Consider the following 13,096-nt stretch of genomic DNA (forward strand, 5'->3'; position numbering starts at 1 on the left):
TATTTATTTCTCAAAGATATTTTTATTGTACCAAAATAAACCCAGATTTACCATTATACTTGGTACTGTAACTTTAGAAATTACTGCTTCAAAAGAAAGGAGACAACTGTGTACGTATTAAGATGATTGTTCCAGAACTTCTAAGTTTACATATAATTTATTTACAATAAAATAGGGCATTTGATTTATATATATATATATACATGTATGCATAAATATATATGAATAACATACAAATGTGGAAATATTAATATTAGTAGACTATACTGTGATTGCATGTTATGCTAGAATAATTTCCTGTGTGATTGTCTGTATGTTTTAAACCATAAGAGGAAAAAAATACATTCATTTGAGAAGAGTACTCAGTATAATGGATATATCATAATTTGTTTCACCATCCCTTATTGATTAATAATGAGGTAGGTTCTAGCTCTCCATTCAAAAAACTCACTTTATTAAATACACATTATCAAGAAATACTGCATCTCTTCATTTTTTACATGTCAAACAAATTTCAAATTGGGCCTCCCATCTTGCCCAAAGTCACAAAATGCAGGTAAGTTCCTCTAAGACCCGTTCTCTTCACTTGTGTTCTATGACAGTTCTTTGTTTGTACAGAATGGTGACGGCATGATGATCACAGGGAGGAGGTCACATTTCTCATGAAAATGCTTTTCCATCAAGGATTCAGCAAATGTATCCACTACCTGGTGCTGATGTTGCTTCTAGAGGCAGGATGGAGCTTCCAGCGAATCCCTTACTCCAGGAAGTGAGCACAGATGGGAACCAGTGCCCACACGACAGAGTAAAATCTTCCATTTGGGTCCAGAGTGGTTGAATCTCCTTCCTGAATTAGTCTTGTTCCCGAATGTGATGTCCTCACTGTTCATCATTCTTTAAATCTTTCAGTTTGCACATCAAAGGAAGGAGGCCTGGACCAGGGTCGTGAGAAGGCCATCTTCCTTCTCCTAAAGCTGAGCCCCTGGTGAGCCTGGCAGCATGTGGATCAGCAGGAAGTTCCTCTTTTCGAAGGGGTGGTTGGGTTCAGGGAGGGTCTTCTTCCTGAACATCCGGATTCAGAAGAGATCGTTCTTCTAACTGAAAGTATGTAGGTGACAGAGTTCATCCCAAAGCCTTGAGGGGTCTACCTATCTCTGTTGCGTTGGTCAAGCGGATGACGTGGCTCCTGAGCCGACTGGCCCACGATGCTGCACCAGTGTGTCCGGCCAGTGTCCCTTTGGGCGGTTCCCATTCCTCAATCAGAGCCAGGCGCCCCTCGTCCCACCATCGCATAACGTAAGATACGTCAGGCACCTGGACATTTTCAGGCTCAGGATACGAGTCCTTTAACTGCAGAACTTCCCTGCCAGTGTGCTCACTGTGATCCTGGCATTTTCCTTGACATTGGGACCAGACAGGAGTCTGTGTATCTGAGATGGACCTCAACAGGGTCGGTGGTTTTGTCAAGGGATTCATAGGAGTCAGGGGCGTGTCAGAGTTCTCTCCTCCCTGCACAGCCTGGGTGGGCGGAACCATCAGGATGCATGGTTCCAAGCTCCCAGAGCCCCCACCTGGGTGCCAAGGAACAAAGGACACATGGGTTGCAGGAGGAGCAATGGAAAATGTTTGGTTCCTGCAGAAGGAATTTGGGGGAAGAAAATGAGACCTGCCTGGGTGAGTGGACAGTTCGATTTGGTGCTGCTGAAGAGTCAGATCTGGATTCCCCTTTGGGCTATCTCCAAAGGGATTTATGGATTCCCTTTTCCTGTGCTCTAAGTGTTGATCTCTTCGGTTCAGAAACGGTTCCTACATGAGGCAGAGGGAGACACGAACATCATAAGACATAAAGGAGTCCAGCTGCTTCTTGTAATCTGTAAAGCAACAGGGCTACATATACAAGGTCTAATTTTGGCATGATCTTATGTTACGTATAGGTATAGGTATATGTATACAAATAAGGGTATAGATATAAAAATTTGATCTTTTAAAATGCATTCATAAGAGAAATTAGTTACTCCTGCAATTGGATGTATCCTACATTGATTTACCAGAATTCTGGGGTTGCTTTTACACTCTGTCCATCCGTTCTCTATCCCTTTATTTTTCCCATTACACTCATTTGGTGCTGTAGGGCATGTTTGCAGATTCACTGCACCTGCCCTAGAAGTCTCCACATACTCCACAACCATTCTCTCCTCAAGGTTTTCCCTGTTGTTAATTCTTTTGATCCACATGGAAATCACCTGCACTGGCACAGATGCTTTTTCCTGGATGTAGACTTTAATAATTCCATCCATGGGTTCACTCTCTATATACACAAACACATAAAGTGAGTTCATGACACCCCGAACAGGCAACTGTAGATGAGGTGAAACTGAGGAAAAAAAGACATGAGTTCTAGAATATGCCTCTAATTTCAACAATCATCAGCAAACAAACTCTGTTGACCAGAATGAGTTTTTAGAGTCTTCACTGATGTGTGTATCAGAACACATGGCTTACATGAACCTGTAGAAATACTCTCCTAGGTTCATCTATACAATTAGAGATTTCAACAGTTTCTGTGGTGATCATCCTGTGAACATTCTTCACAATTCATGAGTATTTAACATGTACTACAGTGCAATGCCCATAACTTTGGTAGAAGAATGTACTTTACAGCTGAGATTTTGTCCCTAAACCCAAGGACATGTTTCAATGTCTGTGGAGTTTTTCAGTAGTTACAAAATTGGGAGGGAAAGCGTTCAGTATCTAATTCATAGAGGCAAGGAATGCTGAAAACTATCCCATCTTCCATGGAAAAGCTCCTTATAACACAGCCAAGGTGTAGGAAACCAGAAAGTATTCTCGTAATACGTATTAACTTTCAATTGTTCCACTTTTTAGCTGCTACTGATTGTGAATGGATGACAATTAGATTTGGTAAGTCTTCCTTTTGCAGGAATGCGACTTGCAATTCCATGCTTTCACCATCCCATAACTTAGCTCTAGATCACTGTGACAAAGCATAGTAGCCCACGTGTTCCAAAGAGGCAAAATACCACTATACGGAGGACATATTTGGTCAAACAGACGTAGAACTTACTTGAATTCTTGGTTGTAGAGTGCCTGTTGGTGTAGCCAGTTCTTCTTTGGTAGCAAAATCAGGGATTTGGTTCCTCTCAAAAGATTGGCCTGGGGTACTTGTTTGAGATCCCATGGTGGGTGTCCAGGGTCCTCTGGAATCTTTTGGTAGGTCTTCCAAAGGAGAACACAGTAACAAAGCGGAGATTACATGCCCGTTTTCACAGTCAAACCCAAAACATACATTTGTGAAGATACGTCTGCATACATTTACTCCTTTGAAATCATCAAGAGTTGACAGAAGAGAAAGCTGCAGGAGTAGCGGCATCAGGACCATACAGTCCAAAGCTTTCCTTGCAAAGCATCTTCCTGCCGTAGCCAAACAGGGCGCCCATGTTTATATTTCTGACACTAGGATGTCTGGAAGACACTGTAAGTGATCGCAAAGCTAAGTACTCTTTGTGGAGACTTTGTGGCAACCTACAGAGTCATTTCCACTCTCAGTGGGACCCACTGAGGAACTGCATTTGGACTGGGAGGTTCTTACCTGCAGTGCAGGGCTGAGACTTGCTCCATTCCTGGTTTCGATGTTTTCCTAAGGAGTATCCAAACCCCAGTCTTCTCTGCATCTGTCTGCAGTTTTTAAACCAAATCTAAGTCGAACAAGATGGGAAATTCAAGTATCATTAGAAACTTCAATCCAGTGAAGCAAAAGTGACTGGCCATCTGTCCTCGGAAAAATATCCATAAGAGAAGGGCAGTGGATTGTTCTTAGAATGATGTTACTATCTAAAACCTTAGCATGCTCTTGATTATGGCACACAAGCTACACGACTACAGTAAGCATTTCTTTCATAATCATCCTCACAGCACCTAAAGCAATTTTCCTTGTTCAGGAGATACTGTGAGGTCTCCTAAAGGAAATCTCTCTCTTTCTCCCTCTAGCAGACCTCCAATATATGAATGTTGTTTGTTGGCCCACTTTATCTCTTAGAAAATATCATTACACAATACACAATACATATGGAATCCTTAATTAGGGTGGCAGAATTGGCAATAGTCAACAGCTGGGCTAACACTTATGCATATTTCCTCTTCTTATATGATCTCAGAGTCAGCAAGAGATACCTCACATTGAAAATATTGTGAGTGACAACCTATTGAACTCTGCTTGTTTACTCACTATTGAAGTCAGAATGGCAGAGTGTGTTCTAATTATTTCCGAGTGTGTTATTTGGATAGCACAATAATTCATGATAAGATTTATAATTCTTTTGTCAACAGTATCTGTTGAGCCACTCTTAAAATCCTAGCATGCTGTTAAAAAGTCGTATCTGTGTTCTCCAGTAATTAATGAATGTCTTTTTAGATAAGATGTCTTAAACACAGTTGCAAACTTGAAACAAATGAATTAATTAGTGACCATTATGGGAGAACCAACCCTTCCTACATTGTTTCCCTGACTTTCCTTCCTCACAGCAGTTCAGATGGGCCCAGTGCCTCTCAGGGAGCCAATCATCACGCTTTCCCACAGGATACACTTTTATTATTGTGATTTGAGTAAACCTTGACGGAAGAGGGGCATGAAGAGATAAGAAAAATATCTGAGTTCCCAGCGTGCCTGCAAGGTTATGCCCTTACAACCAATGGCATACTGGAAAACACCCATTTGAAACAAGGCCCCAAATCATTATTTTTCTAAAAAAATATTGTTAATTGATCTTCATCACTTTAAATACTGTTTGACCTGACATAATTGTATTCTTTACAGATATCTCTTTGAAAATGACAGAAATTCACCTTAGTTTCATGTTTTACATTAATGAATCTATTAAAAAATTCATTATAGGGATTTTTCTTCATTAACTCTTGTGTATGAATCATATTTGAGATATTAACTAGGGGAAAGAAAAGAAAGGAAAAAAGCTAGCCTGAGCATTGGTCATTTACATGAATACTTACTCCCCAGTTCTGACCTCATTATATATTATGCATTAGTCTGCATACAATATTGTAGTACCAGTGATACTATAAGATTATCATTGTGATTCAATTTCCTACACTCTCACAATGTGGAAATATGATTTCATTATCTCCTATGAGGAAATCCTTACCCGAACAATCTCCTTTCCATCAGTGTATACACACAACCAATATTTCCACCCATGTCAAAAGATATAATGCATCCTACTTTGGATTTCTTGTTTAATATTCTATGATGTAACAGGATAAACATCTTAGCAAAATGTCTTGTATAAAAGAATTCTCTGAAAGTGCTCAGCCTAGTTTTCCCCTTGCTGTTGACTCTAATGCAATGAAAAAGAAACCAAAGGCCTACCCAAACGTTTTTCTCCAGAACTCCAATTTCTTCGGCGAGCCGTTCCCTGGCAGCTGTGTCGGGGTAAGGGTCTTTCTGAAACCATGCTTGGAGGGTAGCCACTTGATTCTTCTTGTAAACAAGCCTGTGTCTGCAGCCTTGTTTCTTTACCGTGCCTGCCGAGTAGAAAAGGAGAAGAGGAAGAAGGGTATATTTATGGACAAAAACGTGGCATAAGCACATCTTATGTTTATTCCCAGTTGAAAGCATGTAGGTCCAAGGATTAATATATATTATTACTTTATGGATAAAGCTAAAGACATGCTAAACTGGACAAATATAGGTATAAATACATATAAATAGAAATTGATAATCAATTAACTAAATTTCCAAAGCAAGAACTTACAGACAATCCTCAAAATTACACACAAATAGGAAACAATAGATTCTAGGAAAATTAATGAAAATTTTAAAAAGTTAAAACTTTTGAAAAAAATGAAAGGTTAAATCAAATATGGAAGTGTTTGCAATTTTAGTAAAAAATGACATATTTAATAAAAAGAAATACATAGTATCAGTTATTCCACACAGATTAGGGGCAACTGGGCAGTTCCCAAAGACACAGGACTTATGAAAACCGTTTTCTTAAATACCTTTTTTATTTAATCCCTTTGTTAAATATTCAACACCTTTAGAAGGCAAAGTGAAGTAATATAAAATATCCATTATTTCATTTTTCTTTTCTTCATTGAAAGTGTCAACTCAAACACTTTAGGTAGAGGACCCAGGTATACTGATCATGACTGCCATCTTCAATCTGAAATTTAAGGATCCAATTGCAAAGCACACCTCAATCCCCTGAAACAGCTTATCACAGAAAACATGCCAGCCTCAACAATCTAGATCTCTAATCACGTCTGTGACATAAACTTTTAGAAACACTGCACAATAAACAAGGCTTTTGGCCTTAGAAAGAACAGAGCACAGAAGCTGATGAGAACTTACTACTTGAAGAGCTGTTCAAATCCATCCTGGGAAGAGTCACCCGGATTCCACAAAGACTAGGGGCCAACTGAGCAGCTCCCAAAGACACAGGATTTAGGAAGACCCAGGGTGGCCCACCCATTTATTAAATACCTCTCTACTTAATCTCCTCATCAAATATTTAACACCTGGAGAGATAAGGTGATATGATTAGATTAAGGGGAAGTTTCCCTTTAAGTGGATTTAGATTCAGATTAAGATCACTGAGGTAATTTGGCTGTATCAGAATAACTTTCCCAAGATGACTTTGAATCTGTGCTCTCTGGTTTACACTAACATAAACCTTTCCTTGTCAAACAGGTTCAAGTACTCTTGTTTCTCAAATATTCTGGCTCACCCATATTGTTTATATTATCTTATATTGTGTTCTGGTTTGAATCTATTATGTCCCCCACAAGAGCCATGTTCTTTAATGCAATCTTTTGGGGACAGACTTATTAGTCTTTTGATTAGGGTGGGACCTTTGATTAGGTTGTTTCCATGGAGATGTGACTCACTCAACTGTAGGTTAGATGTTTTGATTAGATCATTTCAATGAAGATGTGAGACCCACCCATTCTGGGTGGGTGTTAATTAGATCACTGAAATCCTTAAGAGAAGCTGTGAAAGATATTTTGGACAGAAGCTAAGATATGTAATTCAGAATTTGCCCACGGAGAAGCTAGGATATGACACAGATGCAGGTGCTTGTGGATGCTGGGAGATGCAGACAGAGGGACATCTGGAGATGCTAAGGTAAGAGATGAAGCACAGAGTTGCCCCTGGACAGGGGCAGAGAACCCCCAGATGCTTAGAAATAAATACCCTAGGAGAACAATCAAAGATGCACAGATGCTGAGAGAAGCTAAGAGAGACAGAAGCCCAGAGACATTTTGGAGAAGCCATTTTGAAATGCAACCTGGGAGTAAAAGTCTAGCAGATGCCAGTCATGTGACTTCCCAGATGACAGAGGTGTGCTTGATGCAATTTACCTTCCTTCAGTGAAGGTATCCTCTGGGTGATGTCTTAGTCTGGACACTTTCATGGCATTAGAACTGTAAATTTGTAACCTGATAAATCCGCTTATAAAAGCCAATCCATTTCTGATATTTTTCATAACAGCAGCATTAGCAAACCGGAACATATGGAGAGCTTTGCTTCACTTTTCCTTTTTGCATTTTCTCAGCTCTTCCTCAACCATGTATCTTTTCATCATTTTGATGGTAAAGTTTTACATGTCAGTTTGACTAGATTATGCTACTCAGTTGTTTAATAGCACAGTAATCCAGGTGCTGATTGAAGGCATGTTCTAGACATGATTAAATGGTAAAATCTGTTGATTGTAAGTAAAAGAGATTATCCTTGGTAATCTGGGAGAGCCTGATCCATTCAACAAAAAGCCTTAAGAGCAAATTGAGGCCTCCCTGAGGAAAAAGAAGCCTCACCTGTGGACAGGAGCTTCCTCTGGTGCTGGAGAGTTTCAGCCTGTCCTTCCAGAAGAAGATCTTTTGTCTTTAGATAGACTAAGCATAAATATTCAAAGTTCTGTGTCCAAAAGTTATCTGAATTTTTTCTTTTTTGTTTTTTTTTTTTCCTGTTTGTGATTATGGGATTTGGTTGCAATATTCTTATGTTCTTTTTATATTTAATAGTTTTTAAAGGATTTCCCCATTCTTGTTGATTTAATTTTACTTTTGGGTATAACAGAAGTTCCAAAATAAAAACTGCAGAAAAAAGTATACTCAGAAGTATCACCCCTTATATGCCTTCCACTGTGTTCCCACCTACCTCCTATAGGTAATCAATCTCATTAGTTTCTAGTCATCCTTTCTGAGACTGTTTTCAGGAAAACAAGCACCGGTTTTCCTCTTCTTTCCTCTTCTTACATAAATGGAAGCATACTACGCAGGTACTAGGTTATTCATACAGAAGCAGTTTTCTTAATAACCAAGAACAATACTCAGAATATTGGATGCCTAAATCAAGTATGGCACATACACACAGAAAAATACTACTCAGCAATATGAATAATCTACAACAGAAGACAACATTAAGGATAAATGTCACTAATTAACGTTAAGCCTGTTACAAAAGCAGTCATCCTGTACAATTCCATTTATGTAAAGCTGAAAAACAGGAAAGCTTCTACACTGTGTGCAATCAGGACAGCGGTCACTCTAAGAGGTAAAGACAGAAGGGACAGGATGGTATCGTATTAACTAAGTTCTTTTATCTGGTGGGTGATCATACAGGAGTGCTCAGTTTATGAAAACATATCAAGTCATATATTTATGTGCACTTTTTTATGTTTATTACATGTTATTTGAAAGTGAAAAATAAGTTTGCCTGTAACCTTTATAATTGTTGGTTATGTTGACTCAATGTAAAATCACTTTGGGTTACTTTCATCACATTGTCTTCACTTGCAGGATGGCTTTTTTTATTCTTGGAGGATACAAGGGAATTTCTTAGGGAAATCTTGTGGGAAAGATGGATGAGGTCTCTGGTAGTTAGAAGTGAGGGGATTCAGAGTGGACACAGCATATGTGTGAACATCTCCTAAACTGACCCTTATGAAAAGAGAGAGAAAGGAATCTTTAAAAATTGTTAGTAAAATGTACATCACTGGATATTTGAACTCAGTTAAATATAGGTTCCTACATCTACAACCTTTGAGGAGTGGAGTCACTTTAAGACCAAGGATTCCACATTGCTATGGTATCTTGTATTTATTGGAATCCCAGGTTGATTTGGTCTTGTTTTCTTTGAATTCTCCCTCAGTGTCTCTGGCTATATAGAGTTTATGGGTTTCTTTAACTACTGGACATTTTCACAGTAATTTCTCTTGAAATTATTTTCAGGACTACCTGTGCTGGTTTGAATCTATTATGTACTCCGGAAAAGCAGGTTCTTTTAACCCAATCTTGTGGGGGCAGACCACTGGAGATGAGAAATTTTGATTAGATTGTTTCCATGGAGTTGTGACATGTGATCCGTCTCATTCAAGGCGCATCATAATTAGTTTACTGCAATCCTTAAGAGAGCTCAGGGAGAGAGTGAGCTCAGAGTTGACATAGACCCAGATGCTTGGAAATGCAAACAGAAAGTTTGGAGATGCTAAGCCAAGAGATGAGGCCCGGAGTTTGCCCCAAGAAGCTAAGTGAGAACCCACAGGTGCTTAAAGAGAAAGCCACTGGAATCAGAAGTTGAAAGCAACGCAACTAGGTAAAAAAAAGCCAGCAGACACCATCGGCCTTTCTTCAGTGAAGGTATCCTCTTGTGGATGCCTTAGTTTGGACCTTTTATGGCCTTAGAGCTGTAAATTTGTGAACTAATTACCCCCATTGTAAAAGCCAAAACGTGTACTGACCTCATTCCCATACTTTCAAGTGGAACAGAAACAAAGCAAATCACTGAAAGAATTGTTGCAAGGAACAGAATGCAAACCGACAAATGACACAAAGAAGCAATATTTCTTTCTGAAAGATATTTTTACTGTACCAATATAAATGCATAGATACCATCATACACAGTACTGTAACTTTCGAAATTACCGCTTCAAAACAAAGGAGAAGACTGTGTGTGTAGTAAGATGATTGTTCCAGAACTTCTAAGTTTACATATAATTTATTTACAATAAAATAGGGCATTTGATATATATATATACACATGTATGCGTAAATATATATGAATAACATAAAAATGTGGAACTATTAATATTAGTAGACTATATTGTGATTGTGTGTTATGCTATAATAATTTCCCGTGTGATTATCTGTATGTTTTAAATCATAAGAGGAAAAAAAATGCATTCATTTGAGAGGAGTACTCAGTATTATGGATGTATCTTTTCATCATCCCTTACTGATTAATATTGAGATAGGTTCTAGTTCCCAATTCAAACACTCAGTGTAGCGGGGGAAAAAAACTCATTTTATTAAACTCACATTATCAAGAAATACTACATCTCCTTATTTTTTACATGTCAAACGAATTTCAAATTTGACCTCCCATCTTGCTCAAAGTCACAAAATGCAGGTAAGTTCCTCTAAGACCCATTCTCTTCACTTGTGTTCTATGACAGTTCTTTGTTTGTACAGAATGGTGACGGCATGATGATTACAGGGAGGAGGTCATATTTCTCATGAAAATGTTTTACATCAAGGATTGAGCAAACATTTTCAATACCTGGTCCTGATGTTGCTTCTAGAGGCAGGATGGAGCTTCCAGCGAATCCCTTACTCCAGGAAGTGAGCACAGACGGGAACCACTGCTCACACGACAGAGGAAAATCTTCCATTTGGGTCCAGAGTGTTGAATCTCCTTCCTGAATTAGCCTTGTTCCCGAATGTGATGTCCTCACTGTTCATCATTCTTTAAATCTTTCAGTTTGCACATCAAAGGAAGGAGGCCTGGACCATGGTCAAGAGAAGGCCATCTTCCTTCTCCTAAAGCTGAGCCCCTTATGAGCCTGGCAGCATGTGGAGCAGCATGAAATTCTTCCTCTTGGAGGGGTGGTTGGGTTCAGGGAGGGTCCTCTTCCTGAGCATCCAGATTCAGAAGAGATTGTTCCCCTAAATGAAAATCTGTAGATGACAGAGTTCATCCCAAAGCCTTGAGAGATCCACCTATTGCTTGTGTGTTGGTCAAGCTGATGATGCAGCTCCTGAGCTGATTGGGCCACGAGTCTGCATCAGTGTGTCCGGCCTGCTCCAGTGTCTCTTTTGGGAGGTTCCCATTCTGCAATCAGAGCCAGGCGCACCTAGTCCCACCATCGCATAACGTAAGATACGTCAGGCACCTGGACTTTTTCAGGCTCAGGATACGAGTCCTTCAATTGCCGAATTTCCCTGCCAGTGTGCTCACTGTGATCCTGGCATTTTCCTTGCTACTGGGGCCCGAAAGGAGTCTGCGTATCTGAGATGGCCCTGATCAAGGTCGGTGGTTCTGTCAAGGGATTCATAGGAGTCAGGGGGGTGTCAGAGTTCTCTCCTCCCTGCACAGCCTGGGTGGGCTGAACCATCGGGATGCATGGTTCCCGCCTTCCAGAGCCCCCACCTAGGTGCCAAGGAACAAAGGACACATGGGTTACAGGTGGAGCAAGGGGGAAAATTTGGTACTTGCAGAAGGAATTTGGGGGAAGAAAATGATGAGACCTGCCTGGGAGAGTGGACAGTTCGATTTGGTGCTGCTGAAGAGTCAGCTCTGGATTCCCACTTGGGCTGTCTCCCAAGGGATTTATGGATTCCCTTTTCCTGTGCTCTGAGTGCTGATCCCTTCAGTTCAGAAACAGTTCCTACGTGAGGCAAAGGGAGACACAAGCATCATAAGACATAAAGGAGTCCAGCTGCTTCTTGTAATCTGTAAAGCAACAGGGCTACATATATAAGGCCTAATTTTGGCATGATCTTATGTTATGTATAGGTATAGGTATATGTATATAAATAAGGGTATAGATATAAAAATTTGATCTTTTAAAATGCATTCATAAGAGGAATTAGTTACTCCTGCAATTGGATGTATCCCTCATTGATTTACTAGAATTCTGGGGTTGCTTTTTTTACTCTGTCCATCTGTTCTCTATCCCTTTATTTTTCCCATTACACTCATTTGGTGCTGTAGGGCATGTTTGCAGATTCACTGCACCTGCCCTAGAAGTCTCCACATACTTCGCAACCATTCTCTCCTTAAGGTTTTCCCTGTTGTTAATTGCTTTGATCCACGTGAAAATCACCTGCACTGTACTGGACGTAGAGTTTAATAATTCCATCCATGGGTTCACTCTCTCTATATACAAACACATAAAATGAGTCCATGAGGCACCAAGCAGGGAACTGTAGATGAGGTGAAACTGGCTGAATCTGCCTCTAATTTCAACAGTGTTCAGCAAACAAGCTCTGTTGACCAGAATGACTTTTTCGACTCTTCATTGATGTGTGTATCAAACACATGGTTCATGCAAACCCACAGAAATACTCTCCTAAGTTCATCTACACAAATTACAGATTTCAAGGGTTTCTGTGACTATCATCCTATGAACATTCTTCACAATTCATGAGCATTTAACATAAACTAAATTGCTCTGACCATAACTTAGGTTGGAGATTTTGTTGGCAGTTACAAAAGTGGAAAGGAAAGTGGTCAGGGCTTAGCTGGTGTCTAATTTATAGAGGCAAGGAATGCTGAAAACTATCCCACCTTGCATGGAAAAGCCCCTCCTAACACTGCCAAGGTGTAGGAAACCAGAAAGAAAGTATTCTCAAAGTAGGTATTAACTTTCACTTTGTTACACTTTTTTGCTGCTAGGGATTCTGAATGGATGACAATTAGGTTTGGTAAGTCTTCCTTTTGCAGGAATGCCACCTGCGATTCCATGCTTTCACCACCCCATAGCTTAGCTCTAGATCACTATGACCAAGTAAAGTAGCCCAAGTGTTCCAAAGACACCTTGGGAGGCAAAATACCACTACAGAGAGGACATATTTGGCCAAACAGACATAGAACTTACTTGAATTCTTGGTTGTGGAGTGCCTGTTGGTGTAGCCAGTTCTTCTTTGGTAGCAAAATCAGGGATTTGGTTCCTCTCAAAAGATTGACCTGGGGTAGTTGTTTGAGATTCCATGGTGGGTGTCTGGGGTCCTCTGGAATCTTTTGGTAGGTCTTCCAAAGGATAACACAGTAACAAAATGGAGA

At 39.9% G+C, this 13,096-nt stretch overlaps 1 protein-coding gene across 9 annotated transcripts in view; it reads right to left on the reverse strand.

Annotated features, from left to right (window-relative positions):
• Positions 1-248: 248 nt before the first annotated feature.
• LOC119518772 (double homeobox protein B-like) overlaps positions 249-13,096 on the reverse strand; it is a 63,769-nt gene continuing 50,921 nt past the window's right edge. For 2 of the 9 annotated variants that reach the window (XM_037816129.1, XM_037816130.1), the window contains 4 exons: positions 5,402-5,556; positions 3,611-3,716; positions 3,086-3,237; positions 249-1,806 (listed from right to left, as the gene is read on the reverse strand). In XM_037816129.1, coding sequence (XP_037672057.1) covers positions 1,123-1,806; positions 3,086-3,237; positions 3,611-3,716; positions 5,402-5,556 — 1,097 coding nt within the window. In that variant the 3' untranslated portion in view covers positions 249-1,122. Of the gene's footprint in view, positions 1,807-3,085; positions 3,238-3,610; positions 3,717-5,401; positions 5,557-9,925; positions 11,462-11,559; positions 11,700-12,911; positions 13,064-13,096 lie in introns of those variants that run through there. The other 7 variants (XR_005213841.1, XR_005213843.1, XR_005213837.1 and 4 more) reach the window with 5 other exon arrangements.

The sequence above is a fragment of the Choloepus didactylus genome, chromosome 22, assembly GCF_015220235.1.
Source record: "Choloepus didactylus isolate mChoDid1 chromosome 22, mChoDid1.pri, whole genome shotgun sequence".
Classification (NCBI taxonomy): Eukaryota; Metazoa; Chordata; class Mammalia; order Pilosa; family Megalonychidae; genus Choloepus; species Choloepus didactylus.